The sequence below is a fragment of the Dermacentor silvarum genome, chromosome 9 (assembly GCF_013339745.2).
Source record: "Dermacentor silvarum isolate Dsil-2018 chromosome 9, BIME_Dsil_1.4, whole genome shotgun sequence".
In the NCBI taxonomy this organism is placed as follows: Eukaryota; Metazoa; Arthropoda; class Arachnida; order Ixodida; family Ixodidae; genus Dermacentor; species Dermacentor silvarum.
The window spans coordinates 140186629-140201275 of record NC_051162.1 but is presented as its reverse complement, the minus strand read 5'-3'; the positions used below and the strand labels follow the sequence as shown (position 1 = coordinate 140201275).

At 47.0% G+C, this 14647-nt stretch overlaps 1 protein-coding gene across 1 annotated transcript in view; it reads left to right on the top strand.

Moving 5' to 3' along the window:
- The window catches only part of LOC119464458 (multidrug resistance-associated protein 1-like), a 162102-nt gene that overhangs the window by 123591 nt on the left and 23864 nt on the right, over positions 1–14647 (top strand). Inside the window, 6 exon segments of the mRNA XM_049655836.1 lie at positions 4356–4549; positions 6166–6342; positions 7531–7698; positions 10001–10251; positions 12235–12451; positions 13303–13519. Of these exon segments, the coding sequence (XP_049511793.1) occupies positions 4356–4549; positions 6166–6342; positions 7531–7698; positions 10001–10251; positions 12235–12451; positions 13303–13519 (1224 nt within the window).

Sequence of the window (14647 nt, the reverse complement as noted above, 5' to 3'; positions counted from 1 at the left end):
CTTGATTTCAAAGAAATTGTGGTACGAAGAAGACGTTCAGTCTCAGGCACGTTCCACACAAATGACCCTCGAAGAAATCTGTAAAAGTAGCTGTGCTTTTTTTCAAGCGAAGCTTGTATTGCCTCACAAGTGTCGGTGCCGTTGTAGGTGTGACCGCAACAAACTCACTTTCAAGCCGCGTGAAAATAAAAATTGTTCGTCGGGCTGCCGATGCGAACCACCGACCTCCGGGATGCGAGACCACCACGCTAATTGATTCAGCCACTGCCGGCTCATCATACCCTCCCTTAAAAGCTGGTCTTTTAGCGCGATTGCGTTAGGGGTCCCGTTCTGCAGAAAATCCGGCGTCGGTGACCGGCGTCAGTGTGCGAAGTCAGCGGGTGGCGGAGAAAATCATCCCTAACCACTCCGACCATGCAGATCCTCCACATGGCGCAAGGTGTTTGTGGACAAAAATTGAATTTCTCACAGTGAAATGCGTCAGAAAAATGGTAAAGTTTGACTTTACCATTCAGCGTCGGATTCGATATCGGATTGTTTACCAATCGGCGTCGGATTGTAATTTGAATGTACGAGAAAACCTAATTCTGCTACGAGGAAACTGAAACACATACCCCTTGTCCAGCATTTATACCAGACCTACAGCCGCGAGTTTGGGTACTTTACTTGCGAATATGATATCCAGATGGCGCTCGCATCCTAGGCACGTCAAATTGAGACTTCGCCTGCTAATTCGTTTTGGACACGCGCGCACGTCGGGGCAATAGCAAAGAATAAATAAATAATAAAAAAGGTGCTAGGACCTTCCCATTTTAATATAACACGACTTATATTGCCCCTGGAAAAACCTCTTCCCAGCAATGCATTTTTGTTTAAAAGTGAAGCCCACTGTAAGGGGATCGGTGTAAGCTTGGTCTTTGTAAGGTGGCTTTCCCACGTTCTGTGTAGCAGTGGGAAAGCCAGCTTACAACGGGTCCCGATAACGGGGCTCGAATGGGGCCTGATAACGATATCGCGTTCTACTCTGAAAGGCGAAGCTTAAGCGTCCTCCTAATTTTATATGCACAGGTGGTCGGCACGCGCTCGTGCCGCTGCTCCCGCGTTCGTCGTCGTCGTCTGCTTGCACAGCTGGCTGCATTGCCGCTAACCATTCCATCATAGAATTTCACTTATCTTCTGTCGTCGTAATGAAAAGGCCGTGTTTACGGGGGTATGAGCCATAGCTTAAGGGGGTATGAGCCATTCAATATCTTATGTAACGGACAGATTTAGTTTTGAAGAAATTTCATGGAAATCCATCCAGATTGAACGCGCTCGGGAAAGGCCTCGTCGTCGACGTGCTGATTCTAGCTGAGGGCCTCCGAAGTCCAGGCGAAACGTCATCGAAGAGCCGCAGACGCCGAGTTCAGGGAGCGCGCTGTTGAGGCCAAACGTCAGCGAAGAGCTGCCGGCCCTGAGTTGCGAGAACGCGATGCCCAGACCACATGACAGCGTCGTGTAGCCCTCCAGAAACCCGACAAAGGTGTTGCAAGCATCGGCAAGCTAGAACCAACTGCCCCGGTGTGACAGCCAGGTTTCAACGCGAGTTTCTCAACCAGAACTTCGGAGCCAGCTGCAGAGCGTGTAACCGGTTGTGGTTCGAGCACAACGTGCTACTCGTCAGTGCATGCAATTCGTCTGTAGAAACACCGAAGAAACACACACGCTTCGCTTACTGCCATTTCCTCGACAGGGGAATGGCTACTAATTTTTTCCTGGCAAAGATATAGGAATTGTAAAAAAAGTCGGTGTACTACAAATGATTGCAGGGTGTTTGCATGACTTCGATGCTAAACATTTCTCTAGTAAAGCTTGGTATGTAACACATACTTTATGGCAGGCTCATAATCTCCAAGGTAGGAACGGCCCCCATTTGGTGCACTGCATCAGCAGTTTTCTTTTTGATTGGTCTGACAGTTGAGAGGTGGGTAAAATAATTAAGGTAGGTTAATATTATTAGAATACGAGTTATGTGAGAGATTCGCAGTTGCTCACAGAAGTCCATGCAGCATGGAGTCATTGACAACCACAGCATTTTTGATAGCGCTATTGGCAATACGTCTCAAATTAGGAGGTGCGGCTTGCTGGGCGTGCACAAAAGTGTAGCGAATCTTGTTTTGATTGATTAATTGATTGGCTAATATAAATTGCACCGCAATGATACACTGTGGCTTTGCGAGAAATTTCATGTATAGTGAATGGATATGAAATACCAGGGTGATTTAAAAGTAATACCCCTAAGCCCACTACTTTGAAAATAGTACTGGAAACATTTTGAACTCTTTATCATTAATGTACTGATGTCTAAGCTATAGAATGTTACTTACCTCACCTTTCTATCTCTTCTCGTCCCAGACTAATAAATCAGTCCATGGCATCCAGTCGTGACGTCCGGTCGAAACAGCGGGCTGTAATTGAATTTCTGACTGAGGAAGGTTCTGGCTTGTGTGGAGATTTGAAGCGGCTGGATTTTTGTCTTGTACACTCCTTGCCCGCCTCCGCATAGTTCTGACGTCAACACAGGCATCCCCATAAACTGCAGTCAGACGGCGATGAATGTTGATGGGCACACAACCTTCCGCAGTGCGAAATTCAATTCCAGCCTGCTGTTTCAACTGGACGTCATCACTTGATGCCATGTATGGCTCGATTACTCTGGAATGAGAAGAGATAAAAAGGTGAGGCAAATGACATTCTATAGCTTAAACATCAGTGCATTAATCATAAAGAGTTCAAAATATTTTCAGTAATGTGTAGGCAAAGTAGTGGGCTTGGGGGCATTACTTTCTGAATCACCCTCGTAATTTATACCCATGGAATTCTTCCAAATGTACTAAAATAGCACTATACCGGAGGTAATTAAAGCGGACGAGGTTCGCGCTACAAGGCAACGCAAGAGATGTGGTTCGTCACAATACAACCGGGAAAATTACTGCTAATGCCCTGTAGAAAAGAAGCTAATTACAATAGCTCAGCATCGCAAACCAGTATGTTGAAAATTTGTTGCGAGAGGTTGCGACAGTGATAACAAAGATGCAGAGATGCTTACAACGGGGCACTCCTATAAAAAAATTCGATATGTCCGATTTCCAATAAACCATGGAACATAAGAGATCTCATAAAACCCCGTATGTCCGCATATATCATACGGCAGATGTTCTGCATAAAATAAGTCAGTTTCGCCCGAAAGGTGAAACATCAATTGCGATAGCAAATTAGTAGAGAGCTATACGGAGTAAGGACAGTAGTTTTATCAGCTGCTTAAACTGGGACACATTCGCCTACTAACTGAATTAACAAGCATGGTGTCGGCGCTCACAAGCAAACATGAATAGATCACACTCGATGACCGCCCACAACCACTGTCAAAACGCTGGCGTGAGCAAGCGCGCCAGCAGCGAGTGAAGGTTCATGCGGTCTATCGCTTCAACGGAAACTGAGCCCAGCGAAAGCCCAGCGCATACAAAGGGCTGCGTGGAGATCGCTTTCAAGATACGGTGTGCGTGACAGCCCGGAGTCGCGCAAAGTGCAAGTACGCAGTTGCTGGCAGAGTAGAAGCCGCAACCCCTCCCTCCTGCGCTGCCTTCCTGCTTTCCTCCTTTCGCGTGGGAGATGCAGTGAGAGAAAGTTCCCCTTGCGCCTTGTCGCAAGATACGCATTCGGTGCCGCAGCAAAATGTCGCCTTTCCTCCTTCCCATCCCCCACGGCCTTTTGCGCGACGGAAGACGTCGTGATGGCTCTCCGTGAAAGCGCGCGTCCCTCGTGCGCGTCCCTTGTGCGTTTTCACTCGCACATACAGCATACCGCGCGCGGTGACGATTTTATCGACCTTGGACTTTATACCGAACCCCACGGCGACGACAACGGCAGAAATCCGCTTGGAGTATCCATCGCAATAAAAAATGAAGATATAGGCATCCCCATATGGTGATATGAGGTTATAAGTATGTGGCATATGTTTTCTTTATAGGGCTGCTTTTTATGTGACTGGATACTTTTTTACAACCTCGCTGAATAATCCCCTGAGCAGCAAATTGCCCCCTTGGTTGTTCTACACCTCCCGGTCTTTTCTGGCTGACTGCTTTCTTTTGCGAAAATTGAAAGTAAAAAAAAAAACGGAATATAATCACCATGGAAGTAAATGCGATATTGGAAGGGCTGTGACATATAATTGGGGACAGTCAAAGTAGATCACCTTTAGGACTGCTAACGCGAAGGCGACAAAGGGTATATGAGAAATCTTGTGTTGCACAGCCAGTCCGGGTACGGTTTTTGTTAGTTTCCCGACAAACTTTTACTTTCTTACGTTCCCGCAGAAGAGGCCGTGAAGGTTGAAGATGCCTCGTTCGCCTGGTCTCGAAGTAGCCCAGCAGCGCTGAAGAACATCACGGTCAGCGTGCCCAAAGGGTCACTCGTCGCCATCGTGGGTTCGGTGGGATCGGGCAAGTCGTCGTTACTTTCCGCCTGCCTCGGTGACATGGTCAAGCTCAAGGGATCTGTCACTGTCAGCGTAAGCGCGACTTTACTAACAATTAATCGCGAATCTCACGGCTGGGTCGTGGGCTGGCGTAATGTTGCCGCTGCTCAAGAATTTGTACCTTGGTTCGTTGCGTTATGGGCCTTTCGTCTTTGCCATTTTACTGCATTAATTAGCTCCCAAGTTTAACCACTTCAAGTTTGACAAGAGTATTATAGTGCAACAACCACCTAGAGCATGTTTAAGTTGGGATAAAAGAAAATAAATGCAGCTCGAAAGGTCATGTAATACGCAGAAAAGACCATGTTGGTAACATTTTTTTGAACAATGTTGCCAAGAAACCATGCCAGTTTTAGCGAGTTTTAGCTATGCTGAGGGAATATGGTTCAAAACCAACCATCAGACCAACTTGGGTCACTGAGTAGGTTCGAATGTGTACACAAATGCCGCTCTTGAACGAACCACATTCTCGCGGACATGGGTCATTGTAGATGTGGGACTGGTTAGGTAAACTCTGACGCCGACTTGGGAGCGCTGGGTATGTGCCACTCGGTCTGTGGTAGTCTATAACTAGAAAAAAAAACGATCCATTGATTTGCTCTGATACTGGGTGGCATCGAAGTCACGTCACACGGCTTCCCCAAGGACAGCAACCCGACGCTTTCGCCGGCTGTGCCACAAATGCACCGGGTATGAGCCGCTGTACAATGAACGTATTTCACGCCAACGCCTTAGCGAGCTGCGTCATGAACGCCCTGGGTATGTGCCCCTCTTCAGTGAACCTTTCGCCAACTGGGGACACTGTGCGTGTGCTACTGGGTGTACGGCAAGCGATGGAACAAGTCTCAGTGTTAGGAATCACCGGCGAGCTTCGCCTCTCGTCTCGGAGGCCGCACGTGGACATGTTGTCCCACTAGATGGCGTAACATGTCCAGAAAGAATCGCGGAAGAGGAACCCAACTGCCGCATGACGCGTTTCTTAGCGTTCGCACGCACCGGCGCGCCATGCATTTCGGAGCTCACGTGCAGGCTTCGCGGTGGCGCCACTAGACGGCGCTGAGTATTGGGGAAGCGCGAAAGAGCAGTCCCGCTTCAGTACACGCTTCTTACATAACTCGTTTCGAAGGTGGCAACACGTTGGGTCGCTCTATTGATTCAATGCTAAACACATTACCGTGGCAGTCTTCGTGAGGTGGGCTCTTCCATTTTTTAAAATTTCAGAGTACCGCGCAACAAACAATCAACGTTCTTGTCCTATCGCAGAAGCTTTTGCGTCATTTGGCTTCGTCGTAACGCGCACGTAACTGTTCATGCTCAGTACAGCGTTTTGCAGCATAGCGAGTCCGCGGGTTTGCCGTCTTGCGGGGCAATGCGGAACCCTTCGCAGTCCCCATGTCGCATGTTTAGTGAGACCGTATATTCCTACCAGATACTGTATGAAATTTCTAGAACAATATCGGATAACTGATTGGGGTAGTTTTGGTCATATGTCATTTTAGGTAGAGTTCTTTCGCTCTGAGCACAAGTGAATGCACAAAAAAGAGCTGGCGAAACGATTTTGTTCATTCGTCCTTGGTGGCGGAGCAAAATCGTTCCCACGCAGTGTCGTGGAAACGTCAATACGTAACGCTCGCTATACTCGCTCGCAGGGCTCCCTAGCCTACTCGCCTCAGCAGGCATGGATCCAGAACGCCAGCGTAAGGAACAACATCCTCTTCGGCCACGACTACGACAAAGAGCACTACGACCAGGTGGTCGAGGCGTGTGCCTTGAAGCCCGACCTTGCGGTCTTGCCCGCAGGTGATAACACCGAGGTCGGTGAGAAGGTAAGCTCAGCACACGGATATATGTCGATTATAACTAGCAGCTGCATTGTTGAAAGGGAAAGACGAGGGACACGTGACGGAGGAGATACCTCACACATGCCCACAATGGCTTTTTTGTGTTCGTGGGACACGCGAAAAAGGTTAAATTTTCTCAGAATATTGTGTCGTACGTAAAAATAATAAAGTATAACTTGGGGATACCTAGGAAGTAAAGATATCTGATAAAAGGGTAAAGCTGGAGTCAAACAGTAAAAGACAAATGCAGAGAAATTTAGTAGTTTAGATATAGTAGTTTAGTAGATATGGAGCCTAGTAGTTTAGATATGCAAAATGCAAACAGATATTCCAGATGTGCAAAATGTAACTATTTGAAATACGGCCGGAAGCGTCATGAAAAGTTCTCGAAATAGTCATTTTTCATACCAAAACTAAAAAAAATAATGCCGCCGTTACCACCCACCGGAAGTGACGCATGACCTAGAGCATGTGGTTCCTGACATGACCTCTGCGATAAGGCGACGCCAGCGGCAGCCCGCGGCGAGCTGAAAAATCTTGGAGGCGGCGTGCAAGCGTTATTGGCTTAGTTGCTGTTTAAAGGCTGCTAACGAGAAAACTATACAATATCCAGACCTGCGGCTTTGCTGATTGCTTCAATCGCATGCTGTATAATTCATAACGCATTTAGGCAAAGCGAAATGTTGTTTCAGCTGGCTTTTAATTTCATGATTTGGATGTCGTTAAATAACCGTTAAGCCTTTCAAAAATCCGTTCTTACAGTTCACTCCACCATTATATATTCCTAGCTCTTCGTCTTAGGAAGTGAATAATTTCCATTTCACTCACCATGAGCGCAGTCGAACTCTCTAGGAAGAAAGCATACGTCGCTAAGGTTTCTAACGTAATGATACATGACGTAGCGGCATATTGTATACGTCAATCTGCATATGGTGCTTATATAAGTATTGCTTGCGAACATGTCATTTTTTTAAGATCACGTGGGAGTTTCTAAACTCACTGATTTTGAGGAATGGAAAGATCCCTGTAGTCTGAGAAGTATTTGCCACGAGCCGACAACAAGAAATTCCACAATTTGCGAAACCTTTTGCTGAATTGGAATAAAGTTCAATTGGCATAATAGAAAAATGCTTACTTTGTACGTAACCCATAATCTGAAATCTTCACTGACAGGGCATCAACGTGAGCGGCGGTCAGAAGCAGCGTATGAGCATCGCCAGAGCCGCGTACAGCGGCCGCGACGTCTACCTCTTCGACGACCCGCTCAGCGCCGTCGACTCGCACGTGGGCAAGCACATCTTCGACAAGGTCATCGGCCCCAAGGGCATGCTCCGGAACAAGGTAAGGGCGATGCTTAACACCATAGGACTGGTTCTGATGCTAATAAAAAACATGCATTACCACGGCCTCCCAAGAGTGGGCCGCCAATAAAAAATACGGGCAAAACTCTCTTAATGTATGGTGGTTCCTTATTATGGCGTTTGCAAGCTGAATGCGCTTGCTTCTCTTCTCCGTTATATTAGCATAACACTACTTATCCCAGGTTGTTCTGGCGTATCACGTAGAAGCAATGGTGAACTTCTTTGGTCGAGTCATGTTTGCAGTGCTTATCAGCGTAATGCCAAACCCACTAAGCAATCGCGGCGGATGAATATTTCGAAGATTAGGCTACTCAGCTTTGATAAAAGAAAAGTGGCAGTTTCTCCCGAAAGGCGAAGCATCGATTGCGATAGGAAATTAGTGGACAGCTATACAAATTAAGGATAGTAGTTGTATCGGTCGTATAAACTTGTAAACATAGGCGCACTAACTCAATTAACAAGTATGGTATCACGCGCGCACAAGCAAACATGAACGCATCTCACTCGATGACCGCGGAACGTCGCTGTCAAAACGCTGGAGTGAGTCAGCCCGGCAGCAGCAGCGAACGAATTGAGCTTCGTGCCGGCGCTCGCATCAACGTGATCTTAGCTGGGAAAACACAGGGAGGGTGGACTGTGCCCCCGCTGCAGATGGCTTTGAAGATACAGCCGCGCGGGCAGTCACTCGCGGTGCAGAACGCCCCCTTCCTACATGTATATATCGCTCTCACTCTTCTCGTTAAATATGCATCTCCAGAGACTGCTAATGTCGTGTTAGTTCAGAAGAACCGAGGGTTGCGAAGCTGTCGCAACAGCAGAGAAACATTTTGAATGGCAATGAAAACAGTATTATCGACAGATTTCTCGGACATAGCCATTGCCACAGCAGATCACACAGTACTGAGATGGTAACAGCTGTGTGCTGTGACGAGAAAACAGCAAAAAAAAAGAAGTATGTGAAATTGCGTATCGTTGCAGTCAGAACCCACACCACTATCGGGCTAAAGGAAGGCCGTGTCTATGTTATCAGCCGCAGTGATGTTTCATTCACGCTTTCACCTGAAAGCCTTTATATCACTGACGAATGGTAATTCATGTATAAAGAGAAAACAGTGATTTTCTTCATTTACTCAGCCCGTCGTCTGCTATCGAAAAGGAGAAGCCAAAAGGCGCTCAATGGCGGCTCGGTCACGTGCTCCAAAATGGCAGCGTCCATGCAGCGGCGCTAAAAACGGTCTATAGAGCGACAGGTGATAGATAGATAGATAAATTTTAATTCAAAGATAGTTTTGTCGACAGGTGAAAACGCATTTGGCGATATAGGAAGGTATAGGGAGTCACGGATATAGGGAGTCACGTGAGGTATGCAGGCACCTCAAAGGAGGAGTGGTGGCAGTTGCACAGATGTACGATCCCGATCCTGCACAGCGCACCTCCGCTTTGTGGGGAGGGTCTCCTCCTTACTCAATGCTCTGCACAGTTTCACTCCATTCGTTGGTGGTGCTGCAGTGTATAGTCCCGTCTGTAGTCCATGTGCAAAAAGAAATAGTCTTTAAACGCGCAATGCCATAGTCACTGTGCTTCTATGATTTGGTTGACCAAATGTGGCTTTTTGGCTTACGGTACATTTAGCTTGTCATTTTTGGGCGCTCCAGAGCACTTGGGAAGCACGAATTACATTCGGCCGTTCAAAATCGAGCACTCGGAATACATTCGACTGGTTATTTCAGAGCGTTCTGAAGCCTTCTCAAATGCGACTTTGGAACGCGACCGAGATCTGGCGAAGTTCCGGTCAAATGGCTCCTGTGGCTACCGTTGTTGGCGCGGTTGTCGGCATTGCGTCAGTCGTAGCGTCAGGCGTCGCCCTGCGCTCCACGTCTGCTAGAGCAGAAGACTTGCTGACGTGTTTACCCTTCCGGCCTGCGATTGCTCTTGCGAGTGGCTGCACGTTCGGCTCGTTCGCACTTTCTGTGACTCCGATCAGGGGCGGCCTCCGCATGGTTGCAATGCGAGTCAGGGGACCAGACGATCGTACCATTTTAAACATGAGCATGTAGACAGCAGTAGCAGATTATTAGGTCATAAGAATTTACAGATAACCGAGAGGTAGCATATGTTAAGCTGATGTCGATAGGTAATGAGTGAATGATATGATCGCATAATGCTACCACATGAAGTCGATGATTAATTGCGAGTTTTTGTTGTTGTTTCGTTTTGTACGTTTTAATGGCTTGTTTATTCCTTTTCTGTGCCATTCGCCTTTCCGCCTTTCCGCCGAGCAGACGCGCATACTGGTTACCCACCGGCTGTCCGTGCTCCCGGAAGTGGACACTGTGGTCGTGATGCGAGACGGAACCGTGTCGGACTGCGGAAGTTTTCAGGAGCTGCTGTCCCGGGGCGGCGCCTTCTCCGAGTTCCTGGTCCAGTTCATTCAGGAGAGCCAGGAGACCGAGCAACCCATGTCGGAGGAAGACGTGGAACTCTTCACTGCCATCGCGTCGCAGACGTCGTTACCTACACCAGAACTTGTCCGGTGGGTTCCGTTTGGACGTGCCCCCTTTGTGGGGCCTCAGTGTTACCAAAATGGTGCAAATCAAGTTGGCTACACGCTTGAGGATACGCCCGATAAAAATAATCCTGGGTATGAAAAAAAACTAATATTAAAGCGGAATATTGAGGAAACGGACTTGGTAAAGTAAATTTCTCATTTACCGAACCAGATATCTTCCTGGTCAGCCTTGCCTTGTGCAAATGAATACTTTGTAAGCCAGAAAAAGATTTGAGAACAAACTGGGATGGCGACGCAATCTCGAAGTTCTCGTACTACGAACTTGCGGTCTCACAGATTTTTAAATAGTCTCTTAGGCGGACCAAATAAATGTTTATTAATTTTATGAACAACTTGGATTATCTTCAAAACCAAGCAAAGGCTTAGGCTACAAAGTTTTGGGGATTGAGCAGGGCAAAACAGCAGGTCTGACACGGAAATATATCAGACATTTAGTGCTGCTGCCTTGGATAAATTGTATTGCTATTGTATTTTTGTGTAAGTACGGTTTTTTTTCTGCGCACCAGCGTTAAGAGCCTGCTATCATTATTGTCAATAATTGCAACGGTTGCCAGGCATTTAATGGCGATGACGATTTAAATGCCGCTGAGCGTTTACTTCTGTGCCCGGTGAAGGTCCCCACGTGGCCTAACTTAATGCGAAGTCCTCCACTGCCGTCTCTGTCGTAGCGCAGCAACTTCACTAACACATATTGCTGCCGACTTTATTATAGTGTCCTATCAAGGATGAACGCGACCTATACTTTGGTTCATACATAGCAGGGAACGACACAAAGGCTAAATGTACTTTTTTCAGTCCTCGCATTCACGGCCACAAAAAAAAAAAAAAGAGTGCATCGCATGTCAAAGAAAAATATAGACGTGCTTCATGCAATTCGATGTAACATTAGGTCTGCTACTTTGATGTCACAAAATATGGCGTGACTATAATTGGAAGGTGCCACACATCCAGCAACGGAGCGACACATTTCTATTGCAAAGAGCGGCCACAGCGCAACGCTCTCACTGGCGACAAGGACGTGGTACTTGAAGCTCGAATGTGCACACATTACACGTGATTTGGCTTTGATTTAAAGTGGGCGGTAGCATAAATCGGTCACCAGTCCAGATATGCAGGAGACGTTAAAATATTGGTGAAAAAAAAGCAGCAAAAAGATTGGTTCGACCAGATCCGTTGCAGGCATAGGGTAGTTGGTACAAGGTAGTTTGTGAAGTTTTGAGGAAGAAAAAAAAAGATTAAAGAGATGTATACAAAAACCATAGAATGAAATACATGTATAGCATACCTGACTAACTGAAGCAGGCTAGGCGACTATTTGCCACTGCCCCGTTTCAAAGGGATGCCAATCAGCATCGAGGTAACCTTATGTTTACAAGTTGTAGCTGCGATACGTGAAGTAATTATTTCTAGAAAACATCGCAAATAATAAAAAAAGTATGGGGGCACTTTAGCAATTCTTATGATGTGTAAATGCAGGAGCATTACTTGTCGCTGAGTGTATCGCTGAGTTATGTTGTTGACTTTAGTGTTGCGGCGAAATGTTACTGAGTGTAGGGCTCACCACTGTCACCTGTTTCAATGGGGGCAAAGTGGTTAGCGCGCTTGGCTACGGAGCGGTAGCAGTGGTGGCGGGGCAGAGGTTCAAATGCTCACCGTGTCGACCTTGCTTTAGTTAGATAAAGATGACGTAATTTGTGTACAGTTTTTCTGTCACGGCTTTCTGATGACGGCGGGGCCGCACAATGAGCCAAGTAATGCTCTCGCTTTAAAGAAGCAACTGCACTCCGAAGCGCGCGAGAGGAGACATCTGTGACCGCGCTACTTGCGTAGCCTGCTCATCGTTGCCTGGCATGTGTGAAACAGAGTGACTGACTACATGCTAATGTACTGCTAATACGCGCCGCTTACTTATGAGCGCTGCTTTGAATCGGGCGTCCGAACGTGCAGGTACCGCTCGGCGCGAAGCGACCTTAGCGACACCGATTCGAGCCTGCCTGACGAACAGAACAGCGTGCTCCGTCGTCGGCAATCCCATCGTAGGAGCAGTGGCCGCGAGTCTTCGGGTGGCGCCGGCGGAAGTAGCGTGGCGCAGAGCAAGCAGCCATCTGTAGCCAGGGCATCCAAGGCCAAGCTCACCGTGGAAGAGACATCAGAAGTTGGATCGGTAAACATGGCGCAGCCTCATCAACCAAGCGTGGCGCGGCCTCAGCGCTGTGTCAATTGGTCACTATTGTACGCACTGTCTAGTACTGTCTGAGGGGGAACTGGTCAAGAATAATGAAGCGGGCAGGCTGGGAGTTATCCATTGTAAACCACGCTCAAACGGATTAAAACGACGACTTGGGGAAAACGCGTGACAAGGGCTGTCTGTCAATTGAAAGTTTGCTCTTGAAAACGTGCTATTATGCTAACTTGGAATGAAGGAAACGAAAATCCTTGAAGGTCATACGTACAAGAAAAAATCCAAGTCACGAATAAAAGCAATTTCTTCTTTTGATAGCGTTATTCGAAACCTGGCTGATGCCCCATATCTTATGTTTTACAACGTAAGCTGCTTCAGCTATTTCACGCATGCCTAGATTGTCTTGTAATCACCTTCAGGCTGTGGAAAAGACGAAATACACAATCACAATAGTGACATTAACACGTATGGTCAGAACCCGGCACGCTTTCTTAATAAACGGTCCGCACTTTCGGTAACATTACGATGCATAAACTAAATTCAGAGTATTTGTTTCTTTTTTTCAATGTTTGCATATTAGCCCGTTTCTCAGGATGAATATACAGTCGACAGACAGCGCTCGTTGGGGTTTCCTTTAAAATTACCGTTGTCTTTTGCGGGCTGCTTACAATGAAACCAACATGTCAGTTAGCGCTCCTTGTATCTGGTACGGTTCTTTCGGACATGCGACCTTGTCCCCTCCACGTTTCACTTCTTATTCACTTTTTTTTTCATTGCCTACTGCATGTAAGTTGGGTTATACCCTTTATGTTCGTATTTCTGCATGCACGTAGGTGAAGTGGCGGGTGTACTGGGACTTCGTGAAGGCCATGGGGACGTGGATAACGCTGGCCTCGCTGTCGACTTTCATTATATCGCACGCATTCAACATAGGCGGCAGCATCTGGCTCGGAGTCTGGAGTAACGACGCACTCGACCCCGAGCTGGCGACGGACCCGGCGCAGAAGAACTATCGGCTCGGCATGTACGCCATGTACGGCTTCGTAGAGAGTGAGTGTCGCGCTCCAGGGCGCGTTTGGCGTAGGAGTCTGGTGGGCGTCGGCAATTTCGATGGGCCAAAGTGCCTCGATGGTCACTCGATCGAAACGCACCACCTTGCGCGTTTCTGTTGAGCGGAGCCGTGGTGCTTGATCCAAAAGACAAAAGGACAATAGACAATAGACAAACATGCAAAAACTAATGTCAGACAAGACAGGTATACTCACGCCTGTGATGCGTGTGCCACTCTTCCGCCAACTAATTCAAATGACCTTTATGGGCCAGTTGGTTCTATTCTTTGAAGCGGTATCACGAAAAGACAAAGTGTAGAAGAACTCGAGAACACGGCGTGGCGTGGCATCCGTTCTACGTTCTTGTGTTCTCTGATTTCTAGGTGCTGCTGTTCCAATATGTAGAACCATACAGTTAACCCAAGTATGTTTATTAAGGCGAAATCCTTAAGTCAGGGGTCGAAAGATCTGATGTCCGGCGTTATCGAAAAATTGACCGTCTGTCGTTATGACACCAAAATTGATGGTGCCACCCACGACCATTGGTGGGAGTTGAACCCACGACCTTTGGTGGGAGAAAACAAGTAATAGGAAGTAACAACGCATTCGAATAAAAATTCCAAGTAATTTAATGAATATTTGGTGAGCGTGCAGGCCTTCATCCTCTTTAGCGTATGCCAAAGTGACTGTGAAACTTTTTTTTTCGCTGTGGTCTCGCATGACAGAGGTAATTGCATACATCAAGCTGCGTTGATTCGTAATAAATTTCGTTGTCTTTCTCTTAGCAGAGGTACAAGAATAATCCGCACCGCCTAGCTCAACCTTTACTTTTCCTAATGGGGCATTGAAATGAAGCACTTGATAATTTTACATGATTGGAGTGTCAAAACAGAATTTTCAATTGTTTGATATTATTTGAGCTTGTTTGATCACAAAGTGTTGATTATTATCACAGAAACCAACTGTGAAATCATGTTTTTTTAATTGCCAAGCCATAGTGCCAGTGACGTCATCGATTTCGCAGTATTTTGTTTTAGGCTCAGCATCCGGGGTTTTCAAGACTGCAGTGCTGTCCTTTAACGGTTTATGCTTAAACTTTTCCTAAATATACACTGCCATAAATATGTGA